The sequence below is a fragment of the Pleuronectes platessa genome, chromosome 19 (assembly GCF_947347685.1).
Source record: "Pleuronectes platessa chromosome 19, fPlePla1.1, whole genome shotgun sequence".
NCBI classification, from domain to species: Eukaryota; Metazoa; Chordata; class Actinopteri; order Pleuronectiformes; family Pleuronectidae; genus Pleuronectes; species Pleuronectes platessa.
The window spans coordinates 5613009-5634827 of NC_070644.1; the positions used below are offsets into that span (position 1 = coordinate 5613009).

Here is a 21819-nt window from a genome sequence, read left to right on the forward strand (position 1 = left end):
CCACACCAGCTCCTCAGTCAGCTATTTTGGTTTGCTGAGCTTTACCAGGTAGTTCCAATGGGATTCGGCTTAGGCTCCCTGAAATAGGTGCTTTAATGTTCACGTTTAATGCCTCTATAATTACTGAGATGAGGAGGCACTATAGCAGGTAAAGCTTCAGGGCTCTTTGGTGCGGTGTGTGTTTGACAACTAACCACAGTACATGTTCAAGCTCTGCGTGTACTCTCCATACACAAACTCAAGTGTCAGGTGAATATGATACACAACATGATTTGCTGTTATACTTGTTGGATGTGGAATTAACACCTGAATAACAAAAAAAGTTGCCCCGGGCATTATTGTTTTGTTATTTGAATTTTGAATATGCCTTTTCAAGATGAAAATATAGAGATTTCACAAGCTGAAGAGTTGTACCCTAACTCTCTGAAACATTAAAACATTTGTGTATATATATATATATATATATATTTATATATATACACACCAACACCACAGATATGTGCTCAACACAGAAATAACCATTGTAAGTGACAGTACAGTAATGGAGATAAATGAATATTGATTAGAAAAACCAATAAAAGTACATGCATACAATTTGTCAAAAACATTAATGTAAATATGAGAAGAGATAATAAATGTGGGGGGGGACACACTATTTTAGCTCATTGAAAGGTTGATTGTACATTTGGATAGTTTTGTTACTTTTTCATGGTCTATTAGTTTGAGGGGCTTCATCTACCTACTTGTTCCACAAAGCGTCTGTATGTGGAACGCATTTCTCACGAAAACCGTTTATCTCGTTGACCTCACACTTGACAGGATTTTTGTAAATTACCCGAGAAATTGGCCATGGACAATTGAAAAGTTCAATATTAATATAAAAAAGTGAATTAAAAATGGCAACCAGTGCTCTGTAGAAGGGAGTGTGCCTTCAGTCTGAGATGTGTATCTTCACTGCAAATAAACCAGGTGGGATGAACGCAAAGTTTTCAAACTTCACTCTGCACCATGTTCATAAAAAGCTCTGCACACAAACGATATAAAAGTGACAGTATATCGTAGCACTGTTTGATGAGGACTCACTGATGACAAGAAATAGTTCTAAAGTAGCTCCAGAGCATTAACACAGAACAAGAGAACAGCCAATTCCAAACAGGCAGGTTTACAATGGACACTGCAGTAGTATTCTTTCAGATATAAATCCTGTGATATTGGGGATACTATCAGCCATTCCAGATTTATGGATGTGAAACTTACCATACACAACCTTAGAATGAAATGAATGTTATAATTCTCATCTATGAAGCTGTTGTTCATTCCGCCCTCAGACACCCTCCTCCTCCTGGTGTCGTCACGCAGGAGGAGGGATGGCACTTTAAATATGGAGAGGGACACGCTGCGCACTCAGAGTCTCCGCGCACGCTTCCACCGAGACACCAAACCTGACAGTTTCCACCCCGGGATGTGACCGTGGCACAACCTGAGCGAGTCCAGCCCGACATGAGGAGCGCGCCACACGCGTGACACTCGACCTGCGGAGTCCCCGAGAAGTCCTTCCTGCGAGAGGGAGAGAGAAACTCCTGCCACGACTCCGCTTTGTTAACTTTGGCTCAGCTGCTAAGCGCCACAGCTCCAGAGAAGGCGACGAGCTTCCCAAACACCCGACTACAAGAGGTGATCTGACGGGAGCAGGAGGACCGCAGGAGTCCAGGCTGGTCGTCGGTGCGTCACCATGAGTTCCGAGAAGAACAAGTAAGTTCACGACCTTCTCCAACTTTCCTCGTTCAGCGGGCAGCTCCGTGAGGAAACTTTACCTTGCGGGTTGTAGTCCCCGCCGTGTGGCCGCTTCCTATCCAGGTGGAGGAGTGATGGCTCCAGGTGAGGTTCATTCACCAATGAATCTGGAGCTGGACACGTTCAAAGTTTCCATTAGAGGACTTTCTGCGCGTAAATGGGTGGCACATGTCGGTTTAGTGGTTCACTCGCACGTTATCTCACACATGTAAAGCCTGTTTGTTTGGCTCCTTATCACGTTAGGATTTGTTTGATTCATGCGAGCGACACTCTTGGCTGGCAGAGCCGGCTCGGTAATCTTTTTTCCACCGACCTGTCGGTATCGATTAGAGAGACGCAGGGCGCAGAGGCCAGGTGCTGGACTCCGAGTCTCTCAAGCGTCTGGTGCGACTTTATGAATAAAGTTGTGCGTGTGTGTGTGCGCCTCACAGACCATGTGGTCAATGAGCGGACACTCCAGAAATCCATATCCAACGTGGGGCAGCGTGTGCGTCCACGCTGCGCAACGACTGCACGGATACAACACGGAAATGTACGTGTCTGGAACCGGTGTTGTTGCGCAATACGAGTTGCAATGGGGAAATGCCTGCCTCTTCTTTTTTGGGGCAGGATACTTTTGCTTGGATGACTCTTCCTCTGTGTGCTGACTGGAAATCTCCAATGCACTGTGCAATCACACAGCCATCCACTTCCCCGTCCCCTTTCAAAAGTTTTCAAGTTAAGGTGTACCTGCCCTGTTCAGTAATTGCATAAACAATGCCAGGCATATGGCACGTGTCATTCGGTATCTCTGTCTGATCTGCTTCTTAAATCCCATTACACAACCTGATATGTAAACCTATATCAGTGTTTTGATAATTTGTTTTCACTTTTGACAGAAGCTGTAGAACATGTGCATGTAAAAGTAACCAGTGGCCTAATACAAACCAATGACCACTAACGCTTGCAGAACCTAAGAGTTAAAGTCAGTTAAGAGGAAGAGGAAGCATTTATTAAAATAATAAAACAAACAGACATGCAAACAGCAAACAGGAAAAACGATAAAGTCGGTACAGGAGCCCAAAACAAATGAAATGACCGATTAGAGTCTGATTAGATAGATTTTTGTTTTGGACACGTTTCAAACACAGAGCTGTGCCACAGACCCATCAGATGACCCTTCACCACCAAGAACATGGAACACAACAATATACTCATTAAACAGACTTTTTAAAATTCTGTTCACACGTCAGCATATATGTTGTTCTAAAATAACAAATTACTTGTTTCAAAATAGCTTTTTTTTTTTAATCCCTTCAGTATCAGTCACCTCCTGTGGACTTGAGAGGTTTCTGTGAAAATATTGCACTGTCGTTCCTCAAATGAGAACCATACAATAAGCATAGTTTGAGAGGTTTCTATGGCATTTTCAATACTTTGGATATTTAACATTTCATTAAACATTGCCACCTTTTTATTTTCCTTTTCTAATGTTATTTCATATGCTTGGTTTTTTTTCATTTTTATTCTCATCTCCTAGTTCTGTAAAGCGGCCTTTGATACCTTGACATATGCTATAAAACAAAGATAATATTATTCACATATTGGTCCATTGTAAGTATCTGACTTCAAACTGACCCCAGCCTCTGGTCCCTCTCCATCACGGGGGTGACTAAGAATGTTCATACTGCTACCTTTGCAGCCTTCCGGTGTTTCTTAATATCTGATACCTTGATGTGGGGACTCGCTTTAATGTTCATAAAACCCCAGAGTTCTGCTTGTTTCTCTGCCTGCGCTGAGGGCACCTACCCGCACTGTGAACCTGGCCTGGTGGGATTGGGTGCGTCACTCTGTAAAGAGATGGCGATGATCCCTGGGCAGCTGATCCCGCAGGCTCCTCACGCACCGACAGGTTTATCCACTCTTCACGAGGTCACCGAGAAGCAGTGAGGTTGTATGCCAGTGCAAGATGGATGCAGCCTGACCCTCACCCAGCTTTTTTTTTCTCTCTTTTTAAAAAAAAATGTATCACACAGTTGGAAGTCATAGCAGCAAATGAAAAAAGATCAAGAAGATTTCCGGAATTTAGAACGACGAACGCGGAGTCCTAGGATCCTATCTGCTCTCTGCTTTCATACACAAGATGTAGATTTATCCTCTGTATTGCCTGCAGCTACCTGATTTTTAAATGAAGCCTAAGTCACTTGGACTTTGCAGGCGAATGCTGAAACTTGTCTCAATAGTAATGTTTCTTGTCCTCTCTTCACCAATCTGCTTCTGTCGATCCGGACCAGTCGTCCGTTCTTCTTGAACTCCCCTGGCAGTTTAATGTGTGGATTGATTAACATGGTGCTGTGGCAGCACTAAACCTGCAACATGAGCTTCCTTTGCTCTTCAGTGTGGCCGGGCGGTCTTCTGAAGACCTTTCTATGTTACATGACCGGCCCACACACACACACACACCCCACACTTCACCTGTTGCAGAGGTTGACGCTACTAGACCAGGCTGCCTTCCTAGAAAGCTTCCCACATGTCTAAGATTCTCCCAAAATACTAAATACACAATGTTTGTGTAAGAAAGGATTAAAATAACTCCTATTTGTTTTTGATACTTTTGGATGTTTCTCTTCTTCGTCCCCTGAACCGCCGTCCCTGCGATACATGAGCTCCGAGTAGAAAACGGCGCAACAAAGGCAGCTCCCTGAAATTGGTGGTTATTTTTCTGTACACTCTGTCCTGGAGGAAAATAAAGATAGCGTACAACCACAACACGCCGAAATGTGGAGTCCAGCGATAGCGCCAACCCTCTCCGTGTGGGAACTTGACCTCTCTCTTTCGTGAGCAACAATGGGCCACAAAAGGAGGCTACAGAGGCTAATCACAGTATTACTATTGCATGTAAATGTTGGCGCGAGGCCCAGCCGACCGTCATCACTCATTTGATCTCGGGCCGGTGGCATCAACATTAGGTCTGCTATCAGCATGATGGGCTACCTCTATCTCCCTCAAGGCCAGATACCGTATCCACTGGGGAAAATTCAGATTAGCTCTTAGTGCAAGCAGAGGAACAAGTTGTATCCTTCCTGACTTTGTTTATTTAGTAGTTTGTGTACACTGCTCCCATCCCCACATTTTTTTGGGACTGTGTGGACCTCACTTGGGGATTGGTGAGTAGCAAATTGAAACTGTCCAGATGTTTATTAACAATTCAACATTCTTGATTCGCATCCGAATTCAAACATTTATGATTTGCTGTTTTGCAAAAGCTATTCCCATGAAGTGGTTGGATTAAATTTGCTGTGATGGAGGGGAAATTTGATTGGATGGATTTATCACTGTTCAAGCAGTCTTTAGTGGTCCGTATACATCTCGCCTGTTACTGCGATGACAATACATTTGATATATCGTGCAGCCAAAGTGTACTTATACAAAACGCATATCAATATGTACAGTACGTGCATATGCAAATTGTGTACTACATGACTTAGAGGTTTTAGCTTTTAAGAATTCGTATAAGTCATTCAGAACTAAAAGTTTTTTCCTGGAACCGTAATTTGCTTGCCACATTCTCTAGAACAAGGCGTGTTGTTTCCTTTGTACTTGGGTTACGTGTGTGATTGGAGTTTCCCCGTGTGTTGAGGCTTCAAAAGTTAGGCCACTCTTTGCTGGACTGGAGGAGCCACTTTACCCTCCAACCTTCCAGGAAGATTTGGGCTCGACGATCAGAGAAAACTCCGGGTCAAGTAGCCTTGGGACCTCACAGTAAACAATGAAGTCTTGTGTTTGTGAAGTAGAAGAACCAGTGTGACTGTCATTCAAGTATGATATTGAAGGTTCATCTTACAGTCATTAAAGGAGCGTCGTAATTTATACACGTGCTCACTGAAGGAATAAGCTTTCTTTGATTATGCAGTCATTTGTTCAGCAGTGAAGGTGGATGAGCAGGTGACAATTTGGTTTTGTGTGTGTGTGTGAGGGCCTCACCATCAGAAATGTGGGAAATGCAAATGCTTGCTTGGAAAACTGATTTCAAAGCCTTGCTATGCAATAATACATGTTTTTAAACCATACTGCGTCAAATATATTTGTACAAAATATTTAATTCAGACATTAAAAACTAGAGTGATAATTGAAGTCCAGAAATGACTTAGTAATATTGTAATTACTGTAACGTGTGTTTAGTCCTTGTTTTTAAGCCTCAAGTAAATGTCGACTAAGAAATTCCTTGTCAGAATAACCATTTGCTGAAAAGGGGTCATTATCAGGAGTGTGTTTAAATGGTAACTATTTGAAGTAGGATTCAAATAACGATTTTTTTTTAAATTGAAACACTATTCGTTTTTCAGAACAAATGATAAGCCAAGGAAATATGACAGTTGATAATTAATATTATTGAATATCATCTCTAAAAAGATTTTTTTTTAAACAGCTCATGAAGATTAATTTATCCTTAAGAAATTTGTGGCTTCTTCAGTTTGAATTAAAGTTAATTTATGACAATATGTACAAATGGAGGACCAGTATTTTCATTTTAACAACCCATAACTGCTTCCCGCTATCTGATCCCATTTCACAGTCTGCTCATCTAGAGAGAAGCCAAAAACAATACTAATAAATAATAATAATGAGATTTACTGAAAGCAAATAGTTTAGTTTGACTCGCATATTTGTAAAAAAGATTTTTTTTAAACAGCTCATGAAGATTAATTTATCCTTAAGAAATTTGTGGCTTCTTCAGTTTGAATTAAAGTTAATTCATGACAATATGTACAAATGGAGGACCAGTATTTTCATTTTAACAACCCATAACTGCTTCCCGCTATCTGATCCCATTTCACAGTCTGCTCATCTAGAGAGAAGCCAAAAACAATACTAATAAATAATAATAATGAGATTTACTGAAAGCAAATAGTTTAGTTTGACTCTCATATTTGTAAACTTGCTTCTTATTTAAATGTTTTTTTTCCCCCTTTTTTCTTGCAGAATGGAGGATGAAGCAGTGTTGGACAGAGGGGCTTCCTTTGTCAAACATGTCTGCGACGAAGGGGAAGTAGAAGGTAACATTAGCCTTAATATATTTTGCCTTTTGTCTGCCCAAGTGTTGTTCTCACTTTTATTATCAAAGATTCACAATGTCCAGTTTAGCGTTACATTTCTGTGCCGGAGGATGTCTTCCAAGTGTTCTAATCCTGTCCAGTGCGAAAGCCACAAAACAATTCATCTGGAGACGCCCACGTGCATTTAGTGAGACGGTCGCATATTTCACAAACGAACACTTAAGGCTGCACACAAAGAGAACCACGTCAGAGGGTTTTTGGCCTTGTGTCAAGCTGTTTGTGTGTCGCAGTCGCAAGGAGCTCTGCTCGGCTGCATGGGAATGTGCCTCGTCAGTTGCAGGGCTGCTGAATCCTAGTTTAGTTGAGGAAGCGACGCTGACCACAGGGACGCACGACAGATGTCATGAAAACCCACAAAGCAGTGTTGCAAGACACGCAACAACAAAATGTGATGTTTAAATAGATGCGATTGGAATTTAGTTATTGTGATGAGGCTCATTAATCAACAGAGTAAACATTGTAATGGAGCGGAGTCGGCTGTACAAACGTCTTTGGATAGCTCATGCGCGCTAGTCATACCATCCAAACTAACTGTACAATAAACCCAAGCAAACAGCCCATGATCTAAAATGTATTATAACAACACGCAAATAAACTGAAACACATCAGATAAAGTGGAAGCATTACACGTTAGGTTCTACTTTAAGCCATATCTCAAATTTCTATTTAAAGGAGCATAGTTCCAGTCTTAAAATCAATATTACATTAAGGGATGATTTTGTCATCAGAATGCACCTTTGTTGTCAATACCCCCCCCTGACTGAGTGGTCTGTCTCTGAGACCTGAGTCAGTGCCTTGAAGGTGTTTAACAATTCCAAATGAAATAAAATCGTATGGAATACTCCCCCAAATAACATGGGTTGAATAGATTTTAGAACTAAAGCCCCCCAACCCTGCCCAGAAGACCTGTGTGTGGAATGCATGGTTAAATGGAACAATCCAAGATTGGTCGATCCAAGCAGGGAGAGGTTTCTGTGTCTGTAATTACTTCCTGGAGAGTTTAACTCGTCATTTCCTGTCAGAGCTGCGATTGTAGGAAGCCGTTGGCATTCGTGTAATTTTGCAATGTGACTGACAACAAGCTATCTATGCCCTATTGGGAAATGAGCAACAAAGTTTCCTATTGTCAATGAATGGATTCATCATCAAAAACAATTTGAGTCTTATGAAAAGCAAATGTATCACAGCGGATCGATCGGTCCCTCATTGTTTTTGTTCTTCCAGTGGCGATGCAATTTAGGATTAATGAGATTTCCTTTTAACAATGAGTGTAATCTGACCTGTGATTTCCCCGTGTTCTGGCAGGTCATCACACCGTGTACATCGGCGTTCATGTTCCCAAGAGCTACCAGCGGAGGAGACGACACAGACGCAAGTCGAGCCACAAGGAGAAGCGGGAACGAGCGGAGCACAGCACGGAGGGATACAAGTCGGATGGAGAGACCGCAGACGAATCCACCACCAGCATCCTCAAACCTCTCAGTGAGTTGGATAAACGGGGAAATTCGGCAAAAGCAGGGTACAATGTATGGGGGCCACATTATGAGTAGATAAATCTCTTGAGATGCCGGTTTAGATCAAGTGGCGTTCTACAAATCCCAGCCTACATGACGTCAGTGCTTGGGAGGTGGTGATTCAGAGCAGGGAGGCCAGGGAGGGGCAACAGCCAAGAAAGCTCAGGGAAAAATAAATGGTCTGACAGGAACCTACACTCAACAGAATTAATGGAGCGAGGGAGTGGGAACATGTTGAGCACTAATCTGAAAATGACACTGGATTGGGTTTGTAGTGTGTAAAGTAAATAAAAGAGGGGTATTATCCGGCCCCTTAATGATTAACACTACTTTGTGGGATTTGTGGGAAAGGCGCTGAAAACCAGGTAGATGGGAAAAGGGAGCAAAGCAGACATTCAAGATGTCGCACGCAAATAGATGAGGATGTTGCTGCACTGCAAGGAGGCCTAAGAAAACAACTTCCATGCCGGTGAAGAGTAATTCATTTTGTGGAATAACTGCAGTGATGACGCAGGATTCAATAAATGTCAGAGATGCAAAATGCACATTAAGATTGTTATCAGTCCCTGGGGTCCTCATCCTGTTGTAAGAGAAAACACACCAGATGTCTCTCCTTATACTGGCGCTTAGAAAAGAGGCATGGAAGAACCTTTAATCCAACGGTCATTTTGTAGAGGAGGAGAAATTATAATTCCAAGAGTCTTCATATGTAAGTCAGTTTAGCCAATGTCTGCTGGATGTCCAAGAAAAGATGTTTTAATGTGTTAACAGGTGGGAAAGTGTTAGGACACCCATTTGTGTATTTAATTTTGTGGGGCTCTCCATGCTGTCACCTTGATCTATATCACCAAACAATCCTCTTGGGTGGTGGTTTTTCTTAAGAGCGCCAAACAATTCAGCCCGTATAAAAACTGTTTACAAGACAAACAATTATCAGTATTGTGGAATTCACTATATAAAATGTCGGGGCCTGGAAATTGGGGGGGGGTATTTACACCTGAGCTCATCCTTGGTGGAAGTAACCATTATGGTATCAAAATCGAGCTGGATGATGGGAATGAGCGGAAGAGAAGAGGGGAATTTACCTCCATCAGGGCGTGTGTGGACAATGACAGCCGCAGCACGTACTTTATCAGAAGGCTGCTTTAGGATCACGCTAAACTCAAGGTGTCAATGAACTTGTATTTCCGGTGTTATTTTGACATGGATCATCAGGTTCAAATAAAGCTCGTAAAATATGTAGACGCCGACATATTTGCATCTTAGCTTTTCCAGCATCATGACACGTGTGAGGTGATGCATAAGAAAAGATTTGAGCAACATTCTCATTAAAAAAAAAAAAAAAAAAGATGATTTGGAGTTCCCCCTATAGCAGAGGCGGGGCCAGGGGCGGGGCCAGATGAGCACTAGACCCAGCTCATTGGCCCCCCTAAAGTACTCGTTGTCAGTCAGCCTTTAATAAAGGCCTAATTATAGTCCTGCGACTGCAACCGCGGAAGGCCACGCAGCTGCATCGACGGACTCGTTTTGGTTTATGCTTCACTCACGTGTTGCGCATGTTGCAACGCAATTCACCGCCAGAACACTAGGCGGAGTAACGTTTTGTTGCGATAACAAAACACACAAAGAAGAGACGTCTTCTTCTTCGTCGAATCTTTATTTACATCGCCACTCCGGCTCCTCATAGCCTATTTCTGGCGGACAAATCGGCCAGTCAGTGACGGGTTATACAAGTGGTCATACTTTCGGATCTCTTCTGCCAAGTGCTCATCTATTTGTTCCATATTCGTTCTTCTAAATCTTCCGTGATTTCCGCGTATTGTGGGGCATGAAACCGGAAACTAGACTCCGGACGGGATGTAGTAAGCAGACCAATCACAAGCCTTGCGGGCTGCGTGAGGCTCGCGTCGTTTTGTCGTGTAGTTAGAAAAATTGGCGCACGCACGCAAGCCGCCAGAGGGCACGAAAGGGGCGTGTTGCGTGTCTTGCGTGCGTGCGTCCGTGCAACACGAGTATAATTCGGCCTTAAGTCAAATAAAAAAAAGTCTAACAATGACAAATTTGTTATCATTTTCAGAACTTTTTTTCAAGTACAAAATGTGCTTGAACAAGGAATAATTTTCAAAATGGAGCTAACCGTAAACCATGAATTACTTAAATGTGAACCTTACTGAATCAGGAATTGTGCATGAATGTTTGCCCCTCTGGGAAAGTTGTGGCCCCTTATATGGCCTCTGATTTGGAAAAAGATGTACCACTTCCCTAAAGGCTATGAGAGGGACTCCGCGCTCCCCTTAGCTCCCCAGTAATTTGAACCATGTGGCTCGACCTCATCAGTTGAAGTAATGGCTCTATAACGTCTAGCTGAGGAAATGAAATGAATCGGGTATTTAAATGACACGCATGTTAGATGGTAAGAATTTGTCACCAGGTTCAACCGCATCGCCTTGTTTATTTACCCGGCTTTGATTGTCTTTATCACGTCAGGGTCACATCAAGCTGTCAGTTCACAGACGAGCACTTGACTAATCCCCTGACGCTGTAATCCTCCTTGTTACGTGGCATGCTCAGGTGTAAACCAGCCTGCGTGCTTAGTCATACCGAGGTACCATGATCTGATCAGAGTCTAGCTCACATTAATCTCTATCTGGATGTCACGGGGCCGAAACGACGAGTCAAGTTTCATTACAGTTTATTTATTTATTTTTAATTGAATATTGTATATTCCAGTAGTTTCATAACTTTTATCGAGAAACCGTTAATGTCTTCACAACTATTCACTCATCAGCTGAGCATTAGTTGGGCTATAACAACTCAGAACAGGGGTCTGTTGCTTCATGAATCAGAACTTACAAGTCTTTTGTGGCTTTAAATTCATGGCCTAACTTTACCCTGTAGCATTTAATGTGCACGGTCCAAACATGGGGACACTTGTGTGAACGTAAACGGCGATGATGGTGCCTCATCCATGGAATTCATATCAGACTGCACATCAACAGGCAGTGGGACTAAACTAAACAGAGGAGCAGGTTTTAAACTGACCTCTGGTTCACACACACATGGTCTCTCCCTGCTGTATCTCCACAGAAGATCTGAACTGTAAACAGTGGTGTGAGGTTGAAGGAGCGGACAGACCCTGCTGTATGTTGAGGCTCGACCCGCAACTGGGACAACCATTTTCCTCCCGTTGATCAGAAAAGAATTTCACATTAACGTGTCACCCTTTTATTCAATAAGAGGACACGTTGCATCTTGTTAACTCGTCTACTGTCCTCAGTGGAAGCCCCTTGCTTCCACAAGGAATAATTGAAGTGCATCATGCGATCTGGATCGGCATCTGTCCTTAGCTGGGAAGTTATGTTTAGTTCCCTACATGTGTGGGCACGTTCAGAGGAGGGGGGGCGGGGGGGGCGGTGTAGCATTGCATACTGTAAAGCTGCAGCACAAGGTGACAGCCAGAGAGTCTGAGGTGTGGGATGGGCTGACATGTACCAGACGCCAGACACCCCGACTCAAAACACACAGTGGCAGACGGCGTGCATGGAACACTCCACTCTGCGGTTTGGCCCTCCGTCTAGATCTTTATAATCCTGTTGATTGTGGCAAACCCCGTGGAGCTGCCCACTTTAAAGTGCGTGTGTAACTACAACAAAGGCCTGGTTTTCATTGATGACACTAGTCATGGGGCTTAAGTGGCGAGTATTGTTGTGTACACCTGGCGACAACAAACGTTGCTTGAAAAGTCAGGTTCCGCAAGTCGGACAGCCAAAGGGCGCCAAAGGTCTCATTCTTATGCTTTTGTGTTTTTTTTTTTTTTTTTTTAAAGCCACATCTCCTTCCTTATTCTAAAGCTGTTTCCAGTGTGTTAAAGACATTGATCTTGACCTTTTGTGTAGCTTAGTTGTTCGATTTCCCCGCTACGTAGTTCCGACAGTACTATTTTAACAACGAGCATTCTAAGTTAAGCCTGGTCAAGATTAAAAGGTTACAGTCACTGTTACGCCATTGAGTATTGGCCTGTGGAATCCTCACTGGTAAAGTAGATCAAGAGAATGCTGCATAAATAGCCTTCTGTGTCTTAGCGCTCCACTCTGTCATCACCGCACTGTTGCAAAACTCTCCTACACCTGTAAGCATTTCAGCTGACAATGGAAAACCCTTTGCACAGGAAACAAAACATCGGGGCTCTCCCTATTGTTCTATAACTGGGACTCATTGTGAATACCGGCTGACCTCTATGCGTGTATAGATTCTCAAAAGGAGTAGGAGGAAGATGAGTATGTACAGGTGATAAATTCTCCCATGTCAGTTCGGTCTTTGCAAATCCTCATAAGGAAGTGAAAGGGAATATTCTGAGAAAAGCTTTTTCCGAGTGTTGTGAAATTCCTCCCCTCTTGGTTAAATACCAGCTGTCCTTTCATGGGTTCAAACCGAGAAGAGGCTGTTTTGACCTCCCTTTGTAGATCAGCATGGCCAAAACAAACGTGTAAAGATGCCTGCGTTGCCTTTTATACATTTAAATCACTGTTTTTCCAAAACACAGGTACACCTTTTTAAGTTGCAGACGAGTGTCACAGTTTATACATCATGTCCGCGGTTTGAAAGGCTGACGTGGACCTTTGTTTTGCTAAAAAGATAAATCACTGTGGCTGTCCATCGATCTTTTGACAGTGTTGCGGTGTTGAGTCAGTTAATTTTATTATGTGCTCAGTTTGGGGAAAAAGCTTAAACAAATCTTGTTTATTTGATTTTATCTAGCAGTTCTGTGTCATATCAGGAAGTTTTTGCGCGATAACTTATTTCAGAACAACGTATTAGATATTGTTCTGGGTGATCTTAGCTTCTTAATGTCGGTGAGCGGATCATCTGACGGGGGGGCGGCTTCCCACTATGGTGTCCCTGCAGTCTCCTGTGCGTCACCAATTGTAGAATTAAGCACAATTTTTATTGCTTTGGCCCAATGTAATCTGCTGTTCTGAGGGGCCCTTTCAGCTGGGGGCCCCAGGTAAATGGCTTGGCCCTCCCTGTTGAAACGCCCCTGGTAACGAGAGCTGGCCTTATATAAAGTTGGACAGGTTTAATTTGTTGTATCCTAACAAGTCTCTTCCTCCGTGCAGTTTCTCCAGCCGAGCGGATCAGGTTTATCCTGGGGGAGGAGGACGATGGCCCCCCACCACCTCAGCTCTTCACTGAGCTGGACGAGCTGCTGTCCGTGGACGGGCAGGAGATGGAGTGGAAGGAGACGGCCAGGTGAGTCCAGCGTCTTCCAAATCAGACATGTAAAACTCCAACACCCCCTTTTTTTCTTTTTTTTTTTTAAATCAAGAGCCTTGAGCTGTGTAGTCAACAAAATGTCCTTGCTCGCAAACCCTGTGCAGTCAGCGGAACACAATCTCTTTATGAATAATCACACTTTGTATGTGTAGGGAAATAGGCTCTACTCCTGTGAACTCCCAGTCTATTCTTATCCCACTGAGATCTGTAGTACCTACTCTGTGGGACCAGGAAACTGCAGAAACTCCCACATAGCCAGAACAGGCCTCAAAGTTACACTAAGCTCTAGAGCACATTACACTTTGGCAGCAAATTGTGGTTCTAATTACAACTTTTATATTAATGTTCTAGTAGGCTTTTGGAGCCTTCTGTCTGCATGTGACATACGACAGAAGCTGTAATCAAATGGAGATAGAGTTAGTATTGCTGCTGAGGAAGTTGAGCATTGTGATCACGTGGGTTTCTATTCCCTGTTAGATAAGTGCACCAATGTTTCTATTAACTTCTTGTAATGTTATCTTAAAGGGGGAAAACCAGGTTTACGCGTGAGTCAGTTTACAGTTTTTTTTTTTTGTTTTTTTTTTTTTTTTTCCGCACTTCTTTGTTCTGTATGTGGAGGGGGAAAACATTTTACAAAACTCCAAACAGAGCTGAGTGAAGTCTGAGGATTTGCCTCAAGTCACAGTACTTGAGTCAGCCTGGTTAATGTCTGAAGACTGCATGTCTGAAAATGACAAACCTGAGGGGGTGGAGTTGGTCTGTGGGCCTCCACTCTACTCTGCTTGAGACTGGTGGACACCTTGAGGCTACGTTAGATTCTCCCAGCATTAAACACCCGAATCCTCGACTGAGCTGTGGGTGGTTGAGGTGCATTGTGGGTAATGTAGGTGTCAGGTTTTGAAGAGGAAATGAGAATCTCTGGTTCAGGTTAATCCAATCTGATTCTCTTTTAGTTGGCTTTCAAGGAGTCTGACAGTGTTTAAATCAGTGGAGTCCTGTTGCTTATGAAAGTCCAACGCAATTTCACAGTGATCAAGTTGAATATGTGAGATCTCTATATTTTCACACAGATGATTTTAATAAGGCATTGGATGGTGAAAGTTTGAGTTACATATAAAAGGAAAGTAAATGAACTCCTCGAGGTCGACAGGGCCACCGTGACCAGGCTCCTCTCCCACTAAGATCGCTGAGCACAGGCATGTCGGCCATCGCCAGAGGGATATTCTATCCTCAGAGGAAACCCCATCCCCAGGCCTCAGGAGAATGGCTCTTTGTACTGGTGGCATGCGAGGCATCATTATTAAAAAAACGAATCCTTGTCCTGAATCTTAACTCCGATATAAAGCTTTCCGTGGCCGTGACAAAGTCTTGCTTCTCCGATTTGGACCGTGCGTGATCCGCTCCATGTAATACTGTTTACGTTCCAGCATGATGTGCATTTCCTCAAGTCTAGAGATTTGTTTTAGATTTCTACGCTGTCCTGCGTCCCCTATTCGTGCCCCTTGAAATGTTTCCAATTCAAAACACAGTGGGGTTGTTTTAGTAAAGAAAAGAGAACCCATCTCTTCTGCTTTTGAACACAGCCCGTATTTGTTCATAAACCTATAAAGCCACTATTATGTAAACTTGTTTATATTATTAAGTGGCCTTTCAGGAACTTGGCCGAGATAAGAAAAAAAAAGATAATACACCCTCTTTTATATGGGCTTTCTGCTGAAATGCAACATTTCTTGGCAAGGTCCAACACAGTCGTAAAAAAATGTCCAGCTCTCTAAATATGTTTCTTCCTCTGTCCAGATGGATCAAGTTTGAGGAGAAGGTGGAAAAGGGAGGCGAGCGCTGGAGCAAGCCTCATGTGGCCACGCTGTCCTTGCACAGCTTGATGGAACTCAAAACGTGCATCGAGAAGGGCACGATCCTGCTGGACCTGGATGCCACCACGCTGCCACAGGTGGTCGGTAAGTGGTGGGGTTGCATGGGCCAAAGACCACCCGAAACACCAGCATGTTTCGAAATATTAAATTGGTTCCAACCTGTCCCTTCTAACAGAGACCATCACCGACAGCCAGATCGAGAGCGGTCAGCTGAAGGCGGAACTGAAGGAGAAGGTCATGTACACGCTGCTTCGGAAGCACCGTCACCAGACCAAGAAGTCCAACTTGCGCTCTCTCGCAGACATTGGAAAGAGTGTTTCCAGTGCGAGTAGACTGTTTTCCAACCAGGAGAATGGTAATCAAAAACCTTGAAATCAATTCCTTTTCACTTTTACCGTCTTTGTCTCGTCATTCGTTTGTGAAAACTCTTATACTAACATCTGTTGTTCTAATACAACCTCTTTTCCTTGTCTTTTTTTCCACCCTCTCAACCTGGTGTTCCTTCTCCTTTTCTTTCCTTTCCTTCCTTCTGCCTGGGTCTGCACGCTACCTCTGACTTCCTGCATCTGGGGCGTAGTAGCACGCGAGCACCCTGTGCCTTGTTTAAACCCACAAGACCCAGAGGAACCATGCGAGGTCATGAGGAGCGCCAGCATGGGATACCTCTGTAAGTGAGGTGACGCTGTATGAAAAGCAGTGTTTCTGGAACCCCCTCCAGGGCTGTGCGCCAACTTCTTTTTTGCATATCGCACTGGTGCTACAGAGGCTCATAGTTTCGTTGCCACAAAGATGTCGCACAAGTAAACATCTGAGAACCATCCCAGGTGTAGTGCACATAATCTGGTATGTCACAAGCTAATGACTTTTTTTACTATCAAGGCACATGAATATCAAACTTCAAAGCGTTGTTGCAGATAAACTTTGTCTCTATTGCTATAACATTACAACCGTATAAAAAATGACGACATATATTCAAATAAGCGACTCAACTCTATATACATTTATATCGTCATAGATGGACATGTGTATATATATATTTATAATGAATTAAGAATGTGTGTAGATATATAAAAACCAACCTGGTAACTTGTGTGTGTGCATCACTTACTAACCCTGTCAGACCTTGCGGACTCGTTTGATTTCTGAACTAAAAAATACCACTTAAAGTTAATTCATCAAGTTGTAACGTCTCTAGCTGGATTGGTAGATGCACGGGGGGGGGGATTGTGGGATTTAGGGTTTGACGTATGGGCCCTACAGACGGAGACATGGTTTTTACTAACAACGTACTACAATTACCAAGTAGAATAGCAATACATCATCACTTCACTTCGCACACAACGGGTACACAAATCCTAATTTCACCATCCACATAAACAACCGGCTGCGTTTTCAAACCCACACACACATTATCTCAAAGGTACTACAGTGGTTAAGTCAATGACATTTGTACTACTGTACAGCCCTGTGCTGCCGTGCACTGTAAGAGCTGCATGCATGGACATGAACAAATATGGCTACCTCCCAAAAAATGAACTTGCGTTTAACTCTCATCCAGGCCATCATGTTAACAAGCTTGTGTTTTGTTTATTTATAAAATGTGGAAGACTATGTTCTCCTACATTGCCAGTAAGTAAGTACGTTTACATTCTCGCACACTTGCCAATAGTTGCCTAAGCATGTTTCTGCTGACTCGTGCCTAAGAAGACCATGTAGCCCGGCTCTCCTCTCCCTGGAGTGCTTGAATGAATGACCATCTGGCGTTAGTCCTAAAGCTTAAGCCCTGCCACATTTAGCTCGGTCCTGATGTTTCTGGCTCTTTCCGTGTACTTTCCCGGCGCCCTTCTTTTCTTGGCCTCATCTTCTCCCTTGGCCGCCATGCGTCTCAGTTGAAGCTCTGCAGTCGGGCCTCTTTGATTCCAACAGTGTCTTTTATCTCTCTGCAGGTAGCCCGACGACCGCCCATCGCAACCTCACCTCCAACAGCCTGAGTGACTTCTCTGACAAGCCGGAGAGGGATCAGGTAATGTGTTTGTGTCTCTCTAGAGATGATGTGCGACCTAGTGGGTGATGGGTTCCATTCACAAAGCGGCACTATGCGTGTGCGTGTGCGTGTGTGTCCGAGCTTGTGAGCCTCACATACTGTCAGATAAGACCCCTGGCTCTCTCCCTGCGCGGTGCAACAAAAGCTCAGTCTCCCGTCTTTGTCGTGCGAGTTTCTATCATCAGCACATGCAGTTTCTCTCTGACTCATGCCCGGGCAAACTGGCTGTGTGGTGGACGGATACATCGCTGAAGCAGTTAAACTGCAACAAGTGGCTTTAAACGCTCATTTGTTCAGAGGTCAATTTGTTAGTCATCCTGCAAGTGAGGCGTTTTTCTGTCATCCAGAGCTCATGTGTCTTTTATTGCATCTAAAATGAGTGCAGTGTGGATCATACACGTGACTGTAGATGCAGTTTCACGCCCTCGTGGTAAAATCTGTTTATTCGGTGGCATAAAGTCAAGCTGTTGTTCGACATATAATTGTAGGAAAGGGAGTGGACCCCCTGTTCTTATCCGACACCCAGTCAGTCCCTGCCTGGGTACAGCAGCATTTTAACTACCGCACTTATTTGATATGTCATCTATCATTAATGTATTTAGAGAAGTTTCAGTCTGTATGTCCTGCTTTTTTTTTAATCTGTATCTCAGAAAAGATCACATGCACCCTCCTTGTAACAAATTTTGTCTGTTGTCATTCACCTCACGTTCCCCCTCTCTGTCCTGCTCTCCCTTTCCCAACAGCTGAAGAACAAGTTCATGAAAAAGCTGCCCCGCGATGCAGAAGCATCCAACGTGCTGGTCGGAGAGGTTGACTTCCTGGAAACCCCCTTCGTGGCGTTTGTTCGTCTGCAGCACGCCGTCATGCTGGGGGCTCTTACCGAGGTCCCGGTGCCCACAAGGTATGAATGTACAAGTGCTGCCATCACTCGGGTTGAAGTTACACATCATTCAGTTACTGTGAAACAGTCGCATTGTGACTTTAATGTAATGTTCCCAAACATCTCCTTTTCATCCTGTTAGATTTCTCTTTGTGCTGCTCGGCCCCAAAGGTAAAGCAAAGTCTTATCATGAGATTGGAAGAGCCATCGCCACCCTGATGTCAGATGAGGTACCTCTTGTTTATTATAATTTGTCACTATCTCTTTCTTTTTAAAATGAACCCTTGAGCAGAGGGATTGACCTGGTTTTAATGGTATGTGTATTTGCAACAAATACTTGTTAACCGCCAATAGACTGTTGATGCGTCTTCAGGCTCTGATTGGACTAATTAAGCCTGGATTAATGGGCATCTCAACCTGGCTAATCTTTCGGACTTTAAAACACTTCACTAAGATTTCGAAGGTGCAAATCTAGAAGGGACGCTGATATTTTTCTTTCTACGCCGTGTAAATAAATCGCAAATAAACTCTGCTAGCGTAAACTTTTAGTTGATATAACTAAAGCGGCAAAAATGTCTTTACATGCAGTGTGGCAGTATTTACAGATAAATGTAAGTTTTTGACCAGGTGTATTACAAAATTTCACGGCAATAATTTCAATTATTAGCTATTTGCTGAAAACTCAAAGGGTAACCTCATCAGTGGTACAGGCTCTGGAGGAAAGGTAGGGAAGAGTCCGTAAGATACATCCTCTGGGGACCACAAATCACTGGGAATCAATCTACTAGTTATTGAAATATGTTGGTATGGATCAAAGTGTTGTTGGCTGACGACCTACATTAGCTGATGATCAATATATATATGTTCTGCAATCGCCTCCATCTCATCAGAGCTGCATTGGGCTGACTGCCAACACCTCCTACTTGTCCTCTTGCCAAATCTCAGCTCTGTGGCTACTGCTGTATTAATCATCACAGCAGTTTGCCTGGCCCATAGCTTTACTGTTAAGCTGCGTGTTAACCTTCTGGTTGACGAATTTGTTTTGGTGCTGGCAGCACAAATGCATTGAACCTAACAATGTTTGTGGTTAACATCTTTCTATTATAGGCCTGTGATAGCCGCCAGTGTTTTCTTCACTTCACTTCTTTCTGCTGACTAAATCTTGCCGTGTTGTCATGAGTGTCAACAGGCCGCTAATAATGTTCTAATCCTGGCAGCACCTGGCCTTGCCAATTCCCACAGGCATCAGCTCTTTTCCGAGTGTATATCTCGTATGTCAACAGAGCAGGATAGGAAGTGGTTTCCAGGATTTCCTCAAGTTAAACTTTACCCCCTCGACTCTCCGTGACGGTTGCGACATGAGTTTGTCAAACCCTTGTGTTTTGGTTGGTGCTGTAGAGGGTAGTACTGTACCCGTCTGTTCATGTGGTCCCAGGACACGCATCAAGGATGAAACATCATTTGGGTACATTGTGAAGAGTGTAGAAAAAAATTAAGCTTCACTCTGGGCCTGTGTCCCAGCCCTTGTGGGCAGTATTCTCCAATGTAATTGTGCATTTTGTTCCTTCTCCAAAGCCCTGGATGAATAATTAAGCCCATGTTACATTATTGATGAGGCGATTGCTAATAGGCCAGTTATGTTTGTTTGTCGGCAGGTATTCCATGACATCGCCTACAAAGCGAAGAACAGAGAGGACTTGCTGGCTGGTATCGAGGAGTTCCTGGATGAGGTCATCGTCCTGCCCCCCGGCGAGTGGGACCCTGACATCAGGATAGAGCCGCCCAAGTCGCTGCCTTCCTCAGATAAGAGGTCTGCTCTAATCCACACAGCCTAATCCAAATGAATGAAGTCACTGCATATAAATCTATAAGAAATATATTATAAATCTATTCAATGTGTTTCATGGAACATGCAGCATGAAAATCACATTGCCTGGAAAGTCTCTCCACACCAGGGATAGTTTCCTCTTTTAATCCGCAGCTACAAATCACACCTGTATGTAAATACTAAAACAGTTTTTCATTCTAGATAAGCAAATGGTTACGTTTTTCAAAAGCAACAGGAGTGGAAACGAGTCACAAAGTCAACAAACTGTCTCACTAACAAACATTATACATAAAATATTTACCTACAATTCGTCATCAGCAAACATGAGCCTCAATGGCTGGTAAAACCAGACCAAAGTCCTTGAGTGTGCCGAAATGAGTCAGTTCTCATGTTTAGGAATTCAAATGTTCATTGATAGGATGTGTTTTTCAAACATCCCACACATTACATCAAGTTTTAGTTCACGTTAGACTTTCTCTGGATTAAAGAGATATCAGGCGGACATAGAGATCAGATTAAACATGTAGCTAGAGCATTGTTGCTACACATTCTACTGTATATGGTGTATATGTCACTAAAGACAATTCACATCACACTAAACTGGATCAGTTATGTCAAAGCATAATTGGAAAGGGCTAAAGCTTGCATCTATACCATTTAAACCATAGATGTATTGCTCTATGTGACATATACCTCTGTAAAATCATGTTTATATGTCGTATAAAATGTTTATATTCCGTTTTTTACGAGAGACATTTTCAAAACTGATAATTTGACGGCACATTTATTGAATTTGGTTGATGAACAAAACAACACTGAATCTATGACTCACAGGTTTCGTCCTAGTTTCTCTCGGTGTACTCGACTATATTGACACTTTGTCTTTTTCTGTTTTAAGGAAGAACATGTACTCTGGAGGAGAGCCACCCCATATGAACGGAGACGCCCCCCATGATGCAGGACATGGAGGGGGAGGAGGTCACCAGGTCGGAGAGGAGCTTCAGCGGACGAGAAAGTAATTCACTTTAAGATTGAAATCATCATCCGGATTATGATCCTTATAGGATGTGGTTACTGTCAATGTCGAGTGAAAAGTAAAAATCCTAATTTGGAAAAATATTTTAGTGCAACGCTCTTTGATCTCTCAGCAAGATTCCGATGAGGAAATGTTCTACACACGAATAAAGAACAAAGAAAGCGATTCACTATTGTTTTTGGAACAAGTCCTTCTTTCTTTGCAGACTCTAATGTTTCTGTCTTTCAGGTTCTGTGGAGGTCTTGTCCTGGATATCAAGCGGAAGATACCGTTTTTCGCCAGTGACTTCTACGATGCAATCCACATCCAGTCTCTGTCGGCCATCCTGTTCATCTATCTGGGCACTGTGACCAATGCGATCACATTCGGAGGCTTACTTGGAGACGCTACAGACAACATGCAGGTAACCCATCCTCCCACTCCTTATGGTGGCGTTTTATTTTATTTATAGCGATTGAGACTTTTTTTCTGTGGAGATA

General features: G+C 43.3%; 1 protein-coding gene across 2 annotated transcripts in view; it reads left to right on the top strand.

The window, feature by feature from the left end:
- The first annotated feature begins 1392 nt into the window (after positions 1-1392).
- LOC128462334 (electrogenic sodium bicarbonate cotransporter 1) overlaps positions 1393-21819 on the top strand; it is a 33945-nt gene continuing 13518 nt past the window's right edge. For both annotated transcript variants that reach the window (XM_053447692.1, XM_053447693.1), the window contains exons 1-12: positions 1393-1752; positions 6757-6830; positions 8196-8372; positions 13522-13654; positions 15476-15636; positions 15728-15907; positions 17499-17575; positions 18340-18497; positions 18619-18706; positions 20132-20286; positions 21203-21319; positions 21569-21743. In XM_053447692.1, the coding sequence (XP_053303667.1) occupies positions 1733-1752; positions 6757-6830; positions 8196-8372; positions 13522-13654; positions 15476-15636; positions 15728-15907; positions 17499-17575; positions 18340-18497; positions 18619-18706; positions 20132-20286; positions 21203-21319; positions 21569-21743 (1515 nt within the window). In that variant the 5' untranslated portion in view covers positions 1393-1732. The remainder of the gene's footprint in view (positions 1753-6756; positions 6831-8195; positions 8373-13521; positions 13655-15475; positions 15637-15727; positions 15908-17498; positions 17576-18339; positions 18498-18618; positions 18707-20131; positions 20287-21202; positions 21320-21568; positions 21744-21819) is intronic.